This window comes from Micromys minutus (genome assembly GCF_963924665.1).
Source record: "Micromys minutus genome assembly, chromosome: 19".
In the NCBI taxonomy this organism is placed as follows: Eukaryota; Metazoa; Chordata; class Mammalia; order Rodentia; family Muridae; genus Micromys; species Micromys minutus.
In genome coordinates this window covers 15,486,975-15,502,601 of record NC_137954.1, presented here as the reverse complement: position 1 = coordinate 15,502,601, position 15,627 = coordinate 15,486,975, and the positions used below count along the sequence as shown (strand labels likewise).

The following is a 15,627-nucleotide window of genomic DNA, read 5'->3' as shown; positions in this document are numbered from 1 at the left end:
CCCCCTCCGTCTACTTCCTTCCCCCACTTCAATTCCTCTCTCTCCCTTTCCTTCCTTTTTTCTTCTCCCTCATTTAATTTTCTTTTCCAAACAGGGAAATCTCTTTATAAAGAAAGACGATTAAGCCTTTTATTGAGTGAGGACATTTCTGGGCAGGTACACTCATTGGATAGGAACTCATGTCTTTTAGGTATCAGTTTGTCCACACCTCAGATCTAGTGGGGAGCTGGGCTCTACAGAGAGGTCGTCTGGGCCATGCTGGAAATGCTAATGAGAATTTTACAAACCCATCTCACAAGTACAGACCTACGTAAGCATCTGGGCAGAGAATATGGCGATACTCAGCCTTAGTACCCTGCTCCTGAATGGGAGGCATAGTCCCAACTCCGTATGTCTTCTCTGCTCCTCTGACCTCTGAACTCTACATGGTTCCCACACAGATCCTTTGTTTGGCTAAATTCTCTCATGATTATTTAAATTTCCTCATTAATGAGTATTTGTAAAAATGGTAACTTGAAGGTAAACTGATTAGACATTAGGAAAACAAAAAACAAAAACAAAATAAGCCTAGTGAGTCACCCTAATATAGTTTTTGTACCTAAGATATGGGCGCAAAGGGGCCTGCCTTCTGCTCTGTTGCATAAGACCTAACCACAGCAGACCTTGTGGGAGAATGGACCCTGAGCCACATCAGGCCTCCTGCTGTCTCTCCACCCTGTGACAAAAGCATCACAGCCACCAGGACTCAGAACGCTTTTCTGTATAAGATAGCTGCTGTGTGCAGGGAGCGAATCAGGCAACTGCCGTATCTTAGGGGAAATGACTAAAACGTCAGTGTTATATGTTTAAGAAACAAAACAGTTTAAGAAAGCGCCACCTGCTTATGTCCTTTCTGGACCCTTCACAACTGGTTACTACGCTGGACCAGCCAGTTCCAGTGAGGTTGATCTGGAGTAAAGGCTTCTTGCTGTGGGATTTCATGGTGTTCCCTCAGTTCTTTGCTGTCATTGGACCATGTTTGGTCCCTGGAACTAGGAAACTCCAGCCTTTAGACAAGGTTGTTGTTGCTTTGTTTGTTTGTTTGTTTGTTTGTTTGTTTGTTTGTTTGAATGTCTTTGGGACTGGAAGGCATTTTGAATTTCTGGCTATTTAGGGGCCTTGTTCATGTTTTCATATTTACCTTTGGATCATATCCCCATGTGAAAGAGCAAAGCTGTGTGAGCGATTCCTAGCATTAAGCACTATATGCCCACTAGGCTTTCAGACAGGACACCGGCTCTCTTGCTTTTCCTATGGTGTCCTTCTCTTTCTGAACATTCCTAAAGAGTGTTCTGGGCTTTTCTCTACCTACATACTAAAGAGCTGTTAAAACTTGAACCACCTCCCTGTTTCTCAGTATTTAAGCTGACTACATTGACTCCAGCTTTGGCTGTCTGGAGCCATGAGCTCTCAGTGTTTTTAATTGACATCTGATGAGATCTTCCCCTCACTCCACCCCCAGCAGCTCATGCAAACACAGGAACCAGGGGGAAGAAATTGGGGTTTATTGTCTATTCAGTAGGTGCCTGTTATATGCACCATAGCTTATTTCAAAACCACAGGTTTACTAATAAGTTCACTCCCACTGAACGGATAAAGGTACAGACAATGAATGCAAGTAAAGTCACTCCCATGTTGAGGGAACATCTCCTCTCTTTACTTCATCAAGTATGTCCTTTCTAGTGTCTTATATCAAGGAGCTGTAAACAATAAGGTGAACACACACACACACACACACACACACACCCTATCACCACCACCACATACCACACATACACCACACACACACACACACACACACACACACACACACACACACACCCTATCACCACCACCATATACCACACATACACCACACACACACACACACACACACACACACACACACACACACACACACACACACGCACACAGAGTCTCCAAAAATAAATCTTTCCTTCCAGGCTCTCAGAACTCTTATATACATGTTTCCCTCCTCTTCTGTACTGGGTCTTGTAGAGCACTGGGTTCCACTGGAGCACCAACTTAGTGAAATAAGGATTTCAAGTGTTAAGATTTGATTCTGGTTGATACAAATGGAGAATTGTGGATGCTTTGTAGTTCAGTTTAAAGGGAAGAAAATGTGTGTGGGGGTGGGGGTGGGGAAGTATGCCAAATACAGTACCTGGGCAGTGTCTTCTTAAAGGCTATGTGGTGGAGATGTAGCTGTTGAAAATGGAGAAAGATGGATATATACATAGTACTTTAGATGTGCAGTCTCTAGAGCCTGAAATATTGGGGGGGGGGATATGGAGGTATGTATATATGTACATATGTATGTATGTGTTTTTGTAGCTGTGTCTATGTTTGCATGCATGTGCGTGTGCAAATGTGTGTTCACAAAGGTGGAGGCCAGAGGTCAGCATCTGATGTCTTCCTCATCGCTATCCCCTTTGGTTTTTGAGACAGGATCTCTCACCGAACCTGGAGCTCACCAGCTTGCCTAAGCAAACTGGCTGACTGGTTTGTGAACTCCAGGAACCTGCTTGTCTCACCTCTCTAGTGCCAGGGGTACAGGTGTGCACAGCTGTACCCAACTCTTTTACGTGGATGCTGAGGATGTATATTCATGGGCCCACGCTTACACATCAAGCACTTTAGTGAGCCATCTCTTCAGACCTCCAATTCCACACTTTACAATAGTTACTGATTAAATGAGTCTCCCATGTGCTAGCTGCTGTTTCTAATTAATATGTAATTTGTAGCCACATTGTTAATCTTTCCAAATCTTTCAGGGGCACACACTATTGTTATTCTTGAGAAAACAGAAGCACAGAGAGCTTTGTTAGCTTACCCAAGGTTAGACAGTCACCCAAGATTAACTAACCTTGCCTGTAGGACCCCAGGAAGGTTGGATTTTAAACCCTAAACCATTTTGCTCATCTGCCTTTGGGGGGCAGGGGCTCCACTTCATGATTTCATGGGTCCTTAAACATTATTGTTCTACTTAATTAGGACCAGATCACTACATAGTTGGAAGGATAAATATTTGTCCTGTTTGGTGACAGATGTGATGGGTTTAAAAAAAAAAAAAAAGGCCCTGCACTTTTTGTATGTATCCTCCATCTGTATTCATTCTGTGGAAAGGTCAGTTGAGCCCCAGTGCTCAGATTTCATATTTCTCAGCAGCTTCCCTGCGGCTAAAACTTGCTCTACAAATTAACTTCCAAAATATTTTGCAATGATGTATATTACTGTCCAGTACGAACACTCTAGAAGAGCCACTGAGCCGGGAGAACCTCTGGGCAGTTTCTCCACAAATGCTGGGAGTCAGAAAGTGATTCTGTCTTATTCCCTCTCAGTTATGGTCCCGTTGTCGGTCCACCCAGTCACATTTACTGGAAGGAACACAGGTTCCGGGAGGCTGAGGGGTTTGTCTCCTCACCTAGGTCCCTGGCTATGGTTTGTGGCAGAAGAGGAGGGGGAAGGGAGAGACAAAAAAGACTGAAATGGTAAGTTACTGGAGGTTCTTGAGAAAAAGAGAATTAGAAGCATTTGTGGTTCAGATGAAAATAGCAATTTCCTCTCTGCTTGGACTGTGGGGCTTGGAGTGCTCCGGGGAATAAAAAATAAATAAAAATTGATCCCTCACCAGTTGAAGGAAGTGCCCAGACTCTGGGAACTGAAATGACATCTATAGGTTTGAAGGTTAAAATAGAAAAAAGAAGGGGGAGGGGGAGACAAAAGAAATACACAGCACCAGGAGGCTTTTTTTTTTTAAGTAATGTTCTACTTTAGAGGATGTTGTCTACCAAAAGCGATCTGAGAGACTGTCTGCTGAGACTAGCCACTGGGCAGCAGAACCCAGCCGGGCATAAGATCCTTCTTTGCTGACTATGGGCCTTCCATGTCTCCCGCAGGTGAGAAGCCTTACAAGTGCTCATGGGAAGGATGCGAGTGGCGTTTTGCACGGAGTGACGAGCTCACGAGGCACTACAGGAAACACACAGGTGCAAAGCCCTTTAAGTGTAACCACTGCGACAGGTAAGGCAACTTAGAAGCTACTGGACTAAGGGGGGAGCTAGCATGGTGGGTTAGAGGCTGGCCTGTGTGTATGATCTGCTGTCTCACGCCCAGCTCCAGGGGCCTGCAACAATGTTTACTTCTCTACTGCTCCAAAGGGTGAGAAGATGCATTCTCTGATGTGATAAAATTCCAGGCTCTCCATTCAGTTCCATAGCATTTGCTTGGTGCTGGCTTAGTCACTGGGTACAAACAAGACGACGACGTTCGTCACACAGGTAGACAATGGGCGTGTTGAACAAGGTAATAGAAGTTGCCTCTTCTGGTCTTTTCAATTTTATCCATGCCACCTTTGTCCATCTTTCATATGAAAAGAAGAACAAGTTTGGTTAATGGCAGAAAGGCCGATTTCAAAGGCTTTTTTTTCCCCTAAAGCCTTATTGGAAATGGGCCTATTCTATGGACATCTGGACTGTTCCTTCCTTGCTGAAGACATGCTCAAGGGTTCAAAGATGGCAATACTCTGCAAACCCATCCTGTAATTCAATTTCAAACCTTCAGTATTTGATAGCCGAAGGATCACGTAGCAACAGATAGTACCCAAGTAATAGTATCTGACAGGCCTGGCATTATCAGCCGATAAACCCCAAAATGGAGACTCTGCAGGCCAAGGTGAAGGCAGGATTAGGTTTAGACATAATCAAATAATGGGCTTGCATCTGAGCATGTTATCCTTCTAATCCTATTTCTGTGTTTAAAAGGAAGCTTAAGAAAATTAACCATCTTTTTAATGCAATACTAAAGGTCTCGGTTATGATGAGAAAAATGCTTCTAATACAATAAAGCCCCTGAAAGCCTCCGAGCCCCCTCGGCTTGGACAGCAGCTTGCAGGGTGGCAGAAGGGGGAACCAGGATGTTCAGAGGCCTGGCTGTCCTTGGAAGGAAATGAGGTCTTCCTTACTTCCTGCCTCTCCCAGTCCCTGTGGTCCACATCTGTTCCCCGCTAGCCAGGCCTTCCTCCGAGGGTCTGCTTGCTTCAGGAGTAGGGTGAGGATGTCCAAATCCACACTACGCCAAGTTGGCCTGGTGTTCCTGTAGGATGCATGTAAAAGACAGTTCTGGTTTTCCTCCCCCATTCTTCCTGAAGAGGCTATTTTTCTCTTATCTTCATCCTCTGAGAACTAAATAAAGAGCCCTAGGCTCCTGGAGTGCAGTGATAACCTGCCCCCAGGCTGGAGGAAGTGAGCCTCTCACAGCTATTGTCTTCTGCTGCCTGGGGAGCTGAGCCTGCTACCCAGGAACACAGCCCTGGTTCTGTGTCCGGCCCATTCCCTAGAAGGCCTCTGTAATGTGCAGAGGACAGCAGCTTTTCTTCCTCAGAGAGTCCCAGTCAGTGTTTGGCAGTGTCTTCAACTTTATCTCCCAGGTCCCTGATTCAGTCATCCCCAGCCTTGGCTAACAAAGAAGACTCTGGTGTTGACTCTGCCCACAGACCTCTGCACAATCGATTTCCACTGTGTCCCCCCCCCTCCCCACCCCACCCCCCAGGGTGAAGATATGTTCACTGTGACTTTTCCCAGGGTGTCGATGCTCAGGCACTGAGTTTTGGAGAATGAGGACTGACTAAGAAATTGCCATTTCAACACCCAGAGGAATTCCTAACTCTGAGCAGCTGATCCATTAGCAGTCACCCACTCATGTGGGTGATGTGGAAAAATATTCCGAGCCTGTTTGTTGTGAAGGAAATAGCAGCGATGGGTCATCTTGGTTAGTCATTTGCTTTGCTTCCCTCACCAGAACACACTGCCGTCTCTGGAGAGAGAACCTGCTTGTGCTGGTGCTGGCGGTACAAGGTCCGTGAAGTGATAATAGGGAGATTTTGAGTCCGCCAGAGTCCCCATGCCCTACGTCTCCTGGAGCTCACCAGTGTCTTATGACAAGAGCACCCCTCTCTCATTTCACTGCTTAGGGTGCTAAGAATAGACAGGGCTGGGATCTGTCATGAGGCACCAGAGCAGATGAAGGCCTGGAGTGATGGGAAGCTGCTGTCCCTCAGGTGACTTTGACCTTTGGCGATTGAGGACATCTGCACCTGGTAGCAGGAGCCTGTTTGTTCTCTGTTGGCTTCTCTTGGTGTGAATGCAGGGGACCAGCATATTCTCTCCCTCTCCCCCTTCCCTCCCCATCCCCCCTCCCTCATTCCCCTCTCCCACCCCCCCACCCCCGCTTATTCTTCCTTTTCTTAAACATATACCATGTATAATTTATGCTTTTATTGTATGTATACAAGTTTTAAAAACACACAAAGTAATTCTATTTGTCTTCTTGGCTCATGCTGAAGATTGTTAGATGTCACATACAAAGCAAGCCTGTCTTTATAGTTTTATCTAGAACAGTTGTATCTGACCACTGTAGGCTTACATCCCCAGATGGCTGTGATGGACTGGAGCTGTATCATGTCAAGTACCGTGATGATTGCTTTTCTACTGTCCCCACCATTCCCTATTGCCTGTTCAACATGGGAGCAAGTCTTCCGTTGTCTAGTTTTCTACTGTGTGTATTGTTTCCTCTCACAGAGAGTACGATCTCCCACACTTGGTGCCCTACCACAAATGTAAAGAAACAGTCTAGGGGTGTTTCGTGTTTGTTAGGCTTGGCTCCATTGCGTTGCCTCTGCCTGGCCTCTGAAGACACTTAGGCTTCAGGTTCAGGCTGGAGGGAAAACCAGTAGGTGATTGCAGCGTATCCTCACCATCACACAGAGCCTACTGCAGCTCACCCAGTGAGGCAGTACCAGAGAGACAGGTCTTTCATGGCCTAGAGAGCATGAGGCTACCAATGGTGGAGTGTTGGCCTTCCCTTCTTCTCCAGGGGATACGCAGAAAAGCCTTCTCCTAAGTAGGCTGTCAGGATCCAGATGGGGCTGTTACTGGTTGAGCCAGGGTGTCTCAGTACTGAGAAAAGCATTAGCCTCTTAGTCCTCTAGTGGATTGCAGTTGGTTTAACAACACATTTGACTTCAAAGGGTCCTGACCATAGGCAAGAGGACACCGGAGGGCATTGACCTGTCCTCTGTAATACAGCAGTCACAACCACTAAAGACCTTGTCCTGCAAGGTCAAAAGGCTTTTGAGTCATTATGAATACTTCCTGTGGTATGGTATCCTTAAAAATGATTGGATTCTGCACTTCTAGATGCCCAGTTTATCTATTTCTCTTTCCTATTTCTATGCAGAGCTCAGTAAGTATAAATTGATAAATATAAATCAATCCCAACTAAGTTCCTAACCTGGTATATTGAATTTGAGTGGAAATCTTAATGATGGGGAAATCTGTTCTAAGTTTAAATATCAAACATTTCCTGGAATTTGAGCTTATAAAGATGCCTGTTTGGGTCAGTTGCCAGACAATTTGTATTTCATACCATGCTAAAGGGCTTGGCTTTTTTTTCCTGAAAAATATTGCAGGATAAGGGCAGATAGTTGCACATATATGGCTGGGTGTCCTGTCATAGTAGAAGCAGAGGAAAAGCTGAACCCGTGTGACTGGGTGAATAATCTACATGAGGGACAAGTTCCCAGGACCTAAGAAGTGAAGGGGCCTAACCCTCTTCCTGGGCCTCTCCTTAACACGCCAGTTCAAATCCCCACAGACCCTGGAGACACACTGGGTTCCAAGTGCCTGTTCTCTTGATTTCTCTCGGAGTCTAACCCCACCCTAACCAATGATCTTCTAGGTTGCTGCCATAGCAACCAGTGACAACAGATGTCTCATGCTTACTTACGTTACAAAATCGTTGTCTTGACAGTCTGTTGCTTCCAATTCAACACAAGTCCTTCTTCCGAGGGTATGGCCAAGGTGTTGGTAGCCTTCTTTCTATTCTAGAGGTTTTAGGGTCTGGAGTCTATTTATGCCTTTTTCCGGGTTCTAGAGCAGTGGTCCTCAGCCTTCCTGACACTGCGACCCTTTAATACAGTTTCTCATGCTGTGCTGACCCCCAACCTTCAAATTATTTCATCCTGCTTTATAAATGTAATTTTTGAATAGTTATGAATCCTAGTGCAAACATCTGTGTTCACTAAAGGTCGTAGGTGGCCCCTGAGAAAGGGTTGCAGCCCACAGGTTGAGAACGGCTGGGCTAGAGGCTGCCCACACTAGAGGCTGAGGACTGCACTCCTCCATGATACAGGCTGCTCTGTCTCTTTCATCCCCTTCTGCCATTTGTAAGAATTCTGCTTTGATGATAGAGAGTTGGAGTTTTCAGAAATGGGGTGGCAGCCTATAGATGCAAGAAGAGGCAGGGGGGAGGGGAGGGGTATTGAGAAAAGGAAAGTAAACAGTAGGCCTCGTGACAGTACAGAATTGTGCAAATTCAAAGCTGAATTCCCTGCAGATTGTTTAGCTGTATCACTGTTTTATAATACATCAGGTCTGTTTCACACGGATTGTCCAGATAACTTGTTCACTCCAAATTACGGGCCAGAATAAGCTGCTGGGGCTGGTACTGTTATTTGGGGGATCGTTGGAGTAGATTGTTCTGCGGTAATTTTCCCATTCCATAAGTTTTCCATTGTCTCTTTATCTTTTTTCTTTATCTTCTGGGATCCTGATATACACATGTACCTATTTAAGGAATGGGCATAAACAGAGGGTGCGGAGAGTATATAGGGTCAGGGAACAGGGTGGATTTGTGATTTCTTTGTTTAAGAATGAGCAAACACAGGGAAGTCTTGGTTTGGACAGGAAACTCTGCAAACCTGAATGGGTAGCTTGCTAATGTCCTAGCAAGGATTTTGAGTGGTGGAGATATCTCAGGCTACTGGGATGCCTAGGAATGTTGCCATAGGCAAGGCAAGGGCTAGCTTATGGAAGGAGAACACACAGCCAGACCCATGCATGGTTGTTGACTACATACATTGTAACTGGTACATCAGCCAGAACCTGATATTGCATCGTGTTAGAACATGGAAATGCTCACACTGTTATTGGCAAGATGCACACACCTGTCTTAGACTGATGTTAGTGTAAAGGGTTACTTATTAGCTTAAATTATTAGCTCAAATAACTATTAGAAATGGAATTCAGTTTGTCTTGAAGGCTGGCTAAACCCAAGTTCCCAGATACCTTTCCGATTCTTTTCTCTGCCCACTTCCCTCTCTGGCAGGTTTTCCCACAGCAGCAATATGGGCACACTAGCAGCGCTAAGCCCATCTCCTAGCAATTTAGCATTCCCAGTGGAAGGAGCATGTCTCTCTTCCAGTAATTTCAGCAGCTATAGAGCCACCTTTCTTTGGCCTCCGAGGGTCACGTGACTGTTGCTTAGCAATCACTGCCGCTCTGGCTTTCGCTTTAGAAGGAAGATCAGCCTTATACTACTGAGAACATAAAAGGGTTTCTACCCAAGAGACTATCATGTGTCTACTATCAGAGTAAAGAGGAAGGAAGATGACCATAACATCTGCCAAGGAAGGCACTCGACTATGGAACTTAAGCCCCAAGTGTTAGTCCGAGAGCCTCAGTTCCAGTCTCTATTCCATGACTCCCCACCTTTGTAGCCTCAACTCAGCTCTTTTTAACACATACTGAATCAGACAAACAGACAGACAGATGTACACACGCACAGACTAACTGACTTACCATGGAGATGTCACCAGGGTAGATTTGGAGATATCCCAGCACAGTGCCTACATACGATAACATACTCAGCCTATGAGCACTGTTCTCTGTTCTTGGTGTGAATGTATTATGCCTGTGTGGACCTGGAACTGCAGGCTGTACACTCCCAGACTTTCATTGTGAAGCACGAGACTGCAGTCCCAGTCTTCCACTAGCTGATGGTACGGGCCAATTATTCATTATTGTATATACAGAACATGAGCCTACTGTGTGTTTAGAGATCACTTCCACATCTTGTTCCTCCTTACATAATTATAGTTATAATCAGAACAGCTGTCATGTATTGACTCGGTGTAACGTGATATTCTAATCCTTATCTTTCTTGGTCCTTAAAATGAACACACGAGACAGTGCCGTGAGTGTCCCTGTCAGCCACACAGCTACTAGAAGAGCTAGGATTTGAAGTGAAGCAGTCTCACCAGAGCTGACTCCTCCCATATACTTCCACATGTCTGCAGAACTCCTTCCGTCTTTAAAACTGATCATTTGGTGGGGTGGGAAAAGTAGCCAGACCTCTCTAACATCCTTGTTCTTTATCCTTCTAGGTGTTTCTCCAGGTCTGACCATCTTGCTCTCCATATGAAGAGACATATCTAAACTAAACAAAACAAAATTTAAAAAAAAAACAAACAAGCAAAAGTCAACAACAACAAGAACAAAAGACCGCAAAGGCCAGAGTTGTCATGGGCAGCAGCCAATGTCAGAAGGAAATGCCGTGAGGCAGAGGGCTGGACTTCAGGCGGGGAGCACGGCCTCGCAGAAGAAAGTTCTCGCTTACAAACCTCTGTGTACACACATGTACACGCACACGTACACACACCCTCTCACACACAGACCCACACACATACCCACTGTCATGCACTCAACTATATTTAAAGTATATACGTCTATTTCTTATGCCTTGCCCTAGCCAGATGGTAGAAGACAAGGAAGAAGGAAGCCAGGTGAACTCAGAGAGCACTGGCTGCTGACTCCAGCTGTAAACTACTGGATTACTTCCAGCTGTTGCCAATGGAAAACAAAGCAAACGGACGTCTCCATGGTGGCCGGCAGTCCAAGAGGCCTACATAACTTACTTCTCGGTGCAGCCGGATAAGAGAATCCAACATCTTACGGTTGCCTGTGTGTAGCACTAATGTTTCTTTTTACATAGTTGGGGGAGATTGACCTAGAAAACCAAATTGCAGTTTGGTAGCCAAACTTAACTCCTGGTTTATTTGTCCTTTGTGTGTGCAAAGTCCTGCTATTCCGTACGTCAGACTTCCTCACAGAACTGTAGGTTGGTTTTGGTTCTTCGTAAAACCCTTGAGATCTTTTGAATTGCTACCAACGGCCTTAGCGGCAGCGGCAGACTGTGGATTTCCACCTTACACCTTTCTGGCCTGCATCTCTCTAGACTTTACTCTCGAGGGAGGAGTTTTCTTTTCTTACTTTTTTTGACTCTCGCACATTATATGCACTAGGGATTCTGGAAACTTCTAGCATGACTGCAAAGTGGCCAAGAGAATGAGTCCTTGATGATAAATCACAGTTACACCCCTTGAGCCTCACCTTTTTGCCAGTGCTAGATTTTTTCTTTTTAAATCTCTCTGATTTTTTGCTAATGAAAACTTGAAAAGAAAAAAAAAAAAGCTTATTTGGAAGCTTAAATGTTTTATCTTTTCTCCATGGACTAAACCTCTCCAGGACTCTCTCGGCACCTGGATGTCTAGCTCTCGAAGCAGCCAATCAGACGGGACATCAGAGTTCTCTCATCCCTCCTTAAGGCGTGATGACCTCAGCTCACAGTGAGCAGCAACTGTGCCGTCATTGCTACCCTATAACCAGTTACAGCATAGATCTCGCTAGTCTCAAAGGGCAGCTGCGTATTTAATCTAACTCTGGGTTATGACCTGACAAAAAGCCAAAAATAACGCTCTTCCCAGGAGTGGGGGAAGCTGTGGATGCCTCCCAAGTCTAGAGGCTTCACAAAATATCATCCCATCCCTTCCCTCAGTCACCCACTTGTTAAATATATACTTCAAAATGCCATTGTTGGAATGAAGGTTGCCCATTAAGGAAAGGGTGGAGGTGTCTCTCTTACAATGCCTCTAGGGATGTAGAGGGGCTTTCTTTGTGTGGGGGGTGGACTGGTTCTTTTTTGGCTAGGCCCACCATGGCTCATGACCTAGAGCACCCAGGATCAACAGAGGCCTCATATTTACCCTGAAAGCTGACTCCAAGGGACTTATATTGCTCACTTGCATATCACACACACACACATCCAATGTTGGTTTCTATCTTCCCGCGTTCTTAGCTGGCTGGCACTGGCCTAAACTCCAAAGACTGTCTTTAGGACCATTAACTGGCCTATGCAAGCAAGCGGGATGGGTACTAAGGCAGATTGTATATTTTGTATATTCTGGAACCATCCCTCCAAGACACGTCTAACAAACAGAAATGGCATTTGGTCCGTACATGGTTGCTGCTCCTTCACACCAGCTGGTTCCCTCCTGCCCTCCTCTGACTGTTTTACCCACTGACTGTTAAAATGCCACCATACATATTTGGGATGCAAAACTGAAGTCTTTTAAAGGAAATAAAATAATAATAATATGAGCAACACAAACACATGACAGCAACCTTCAAGATCCTTGGCACCTGGGTTCTCAGCTTTCTACAGCTTTGGTTTTTACTGAAATGTTGAATCTACTTGTCTGAGGGTAAAGGGATCGCTTTGTCACAAATGCTATATAGCTTCCCATTGGACAGTTGGGGCATTTCAAGGTCTAGCCTTTAGAAATTTCTTTTTGGATTTACTTTTTTTTTTTTTTTCAATTTAGACCAAAAAAGAAAAATAAGAAACCATTGTAAACACATACACACACACACACACACACACACACACACACACACACACACACACACACACCATTCGCCAGAAGCAATTTTGTATATGCTAGTTGGAGGGTATTAAAGAAAAAAGAAATCTGATTTATTCCAAAGATTTAAAAGTGGACGTGACTTAGAAGCTGTTCTGGAGCACTGCTTGCTGACAATCTCATTCTCCACTGCACTGAGTGCATTATGCAGCCAGTCCACCAGGGCTTACCATGGGACTATATTTGAATGTGTGCTGCGTCCTTTTCGGATGAAGGCTGTGTGAGGGACCTTGAACCTCAACTGTATTGAACTGTAGCACCTCCAGTCAGTGCACTAGATGAAACTTTAGACTGCCCAGATTCCGTTGGTTTGTTTCTCCCCCCCCCCCTTCCGTAGCAGTCAGTGTCCAGCATGAATGCACGCACATGCCAGGGATGGCATTAAGCCATGGCTACCATGATTTACAGATGTTCTCTCCCAGGCTGGAGCTGCTCTTGCTCTCAAGATGTCATTACTAAGGTTTATAGTACTTAATTTAATTTTTTTTTGTACTGACCAATGCAAGGCTCTATAAAAAAAAGAAAAAAAAAAGAAAGAAAAAAAAAAAAAGAAATACAAAAGAGTAATCGTTGCTGTTCGTCCCTCTCGTCATCCGTGGTTTCATTTGAATGTGGCAGAACAAAGGCCCCTTGGTCCTCTTTGGTGTCTGAAACGTTTGGTAATTTCTCTTTTGTATCAGTGAGGTCTTTGTGATCTGCTCCTGACCTCTCTTGGAGCAGGGCACACTGAGATACCATGATGGTGCTTGCTTGCTTCCGAGTCCTTTGTTGACTGTGGGAATTAGCCTGAGAATTTGGTGGGTGCTAAGTGCGTGGCTTTGACTCTGTTCTCCAGCCCCAGTGAACACCTGTGGAAGATAACCAGTCCTCAGCTTTGTGACATGTCCTCCATCTATCCTTTCTCAACTGCAGAGGTGGTTGCTTGGAGCCTCTGGAGGGAGCAGGTTTTTCAAGAAATAACCTCAACATATACTTTGCTCCCAAGAGGACTGGGTATCTAGAATGGTGTCATTGATATTTGAAACACAAAATCCCTTTCACGATTTAAGACATTACCTCCTAACATTCCAAGGGGATCCCAGTTTTGAAAGGGTGAGCCTGGCATAGAGTGCCATAGGCTGTCCTCTTAAGCATTCTGTCCAGGGTCCAGAGTTGGCTATGTAGAAGACATGGTTCTAAGCCACTGGCGATTTTCTTTACTTCAAGTTACGCCTCTTTCTCCTCCATGTGCCCTTGAGGGATGTGGAGACCTGACATTGTAATGCTGCTCCTTGCTCCTGGCCTCTTGTTCCACTCTCGGCTTACTGGCCCAGCGTCATGCCTGTATGGATGAGTACTTTGTCCAGGAAAAAAAGAGATGTTTGGATTCCATGATAAAGCTGCATTTTTGTAAAATTATTGGAGACCCCCCCCCAAATGACTTTCATACTGGCCATTTTCCTGTCCAGTCCAGTTTCCTTCCCAAAGCCCTTCAGCCACTCCCCTCTCTCCAGCCACGCCCCTCTCCAGCCACGCCCCTCTCCCTGCTGTCACCTCCCTGCTCACACCTCTACCCTTTTCCATCTTGAATTGCCTGATGATAACAGGGTAAATAGAGAGCCAACCTCATGTCTGATGAGCAGAATGGATTCCTAGGATTTCTTTTTTAATTTATTTTTTTTTAATTTTTAAATCTTCTTTGAAATCAGAGAAGAGTTTATTTAGGGACTTGAATTTGGGATATGCTTCCAAATGATCTGTGTCTATTCGCATCCAAGGGAGAACAAATGGGGGAGAGGGTTTTGGCTAACTCAAGCATTCAGAACCGTCCTGCCTGCAGCCTCCACTCCTGTGACCCATGGGAAAACCCAAAGAAACAGTTTGCCAGTACAAACCTCTGTGTGATTGTTTTTTATGGTTCTGAGTGATTTTCTCTGTGGAAGTCACTTCCTAATGTAAAAGTGGGGACTAGTTCTATCTCTTCTTCTGTGGGTGTTACTCCAGAAGGAAAGAGGAAGGGAGCCTGAACAACCAACCCATTTGACTCCAGAAATCAGTCTGCTTTCTCTCCCTTTAAAACAAAGAGCTCAAATATGCCTGAAATCTTGCACCTAAACATTGTCCAAGTGGGAAGTCAGTAAGCAGGATTTGGCTGAAATAAATTCATAAAAACTTGCCCTCTTTTTTTTTTTTTTATAAGTGACAGAAGTTGGGGCAAGAGGATACCTGGTTCTGAGTGTCTGGGTTGCATTTCCTGAAGCATGGTGATGCTCAATTTGGATCTGGAGGGCCCAGCCTGAGTGTCCATTGCTGCCTTCCTGATGCCCTGTTCCTCTTTGAGGATCTTTGGAAGCACTTGAGATGGACAACGGAAATATGTCAAAGGAAGCAAAATCTGCTCTTATGAAATGTGGTATCTCATGACTAATGCCTGAGCTTCAGGGTTTCTTTTCTTTTTTTAACACTTAAATCTTCTCTCTTGGTTCCTCAAACATCCCAGAAAGGGGATGGCTAAGCTGCAATTAACTTTCTTATGAGCATCTTTCCAATATAGTACTGTATTCTTCAGGTGTTTCTGCATTTTTGTGTAAGTCCTCGGCAAACAGGTATCCACAATGGGAGTGAGATCAAAGCTGTCAAATATCCCAAACAAGACTGTTTTTTTAAACAGAGCTCCCTCTCTGTGGTCATGAGGGAAGGTTGATGTGTTCTGGTTGGGGACTGTTTATACGATTTTCTTTTCAACTATGAGCTTTGGAATCTTAATTGCTTTGACCCCAGCTTCTGTCTACTGCCATACAAAGGACCCCACGTCAGAATATGAGGGTGGTGTGTGTGCACACACCTGCATGGTTGTGCATATGTACCTACTGTACCTTCGCAGAAGGAAAACAGGCTACTGAGGTATAAGAGGGGTAGCCACCAGTGCCTAATCTCTTTTGGGGGGATGGATGCTTATAATGCCAGTATATAAAAACCACACCACTGGGAGTTAGTTCCACATTCACGGG

General features: G+C 45.0%; 1 protein-coding gene across 2 annotated transcripts in view; it reads left to right on the top strand.

The window, feature by feature from the left end:
- Window positions 1–11,084, top strand: part of KLF7 (KLF transcription factor 7) — a gene marked incomplete at its 5' end in the record, with an annotated part of 85,227 nt that extends 74,143 nt beyond the window's left edge. For both annotated transcript variants that reach the window (XM_080932850.1, XM_080932849.1), the window contains 2 exons: window positions 3,939–4,062; window positions 10,262–11,084. In XM_080932850.1, coding sequence (XP_080788976.1) covers window positions 3,939–4,062; window positions 10,262–10,299 — 162 coding nt within the window. In that variant the 3' untranslated portion in view covers window positions 10,300–11,084. The remainder of the gene's footprint in view (window positions 1–3,938; window positions 4,063–10,261) is intronic.
- Between the last annotated feature and the right edge of the window lie 4,543 nt (window positions 11,085–15,627).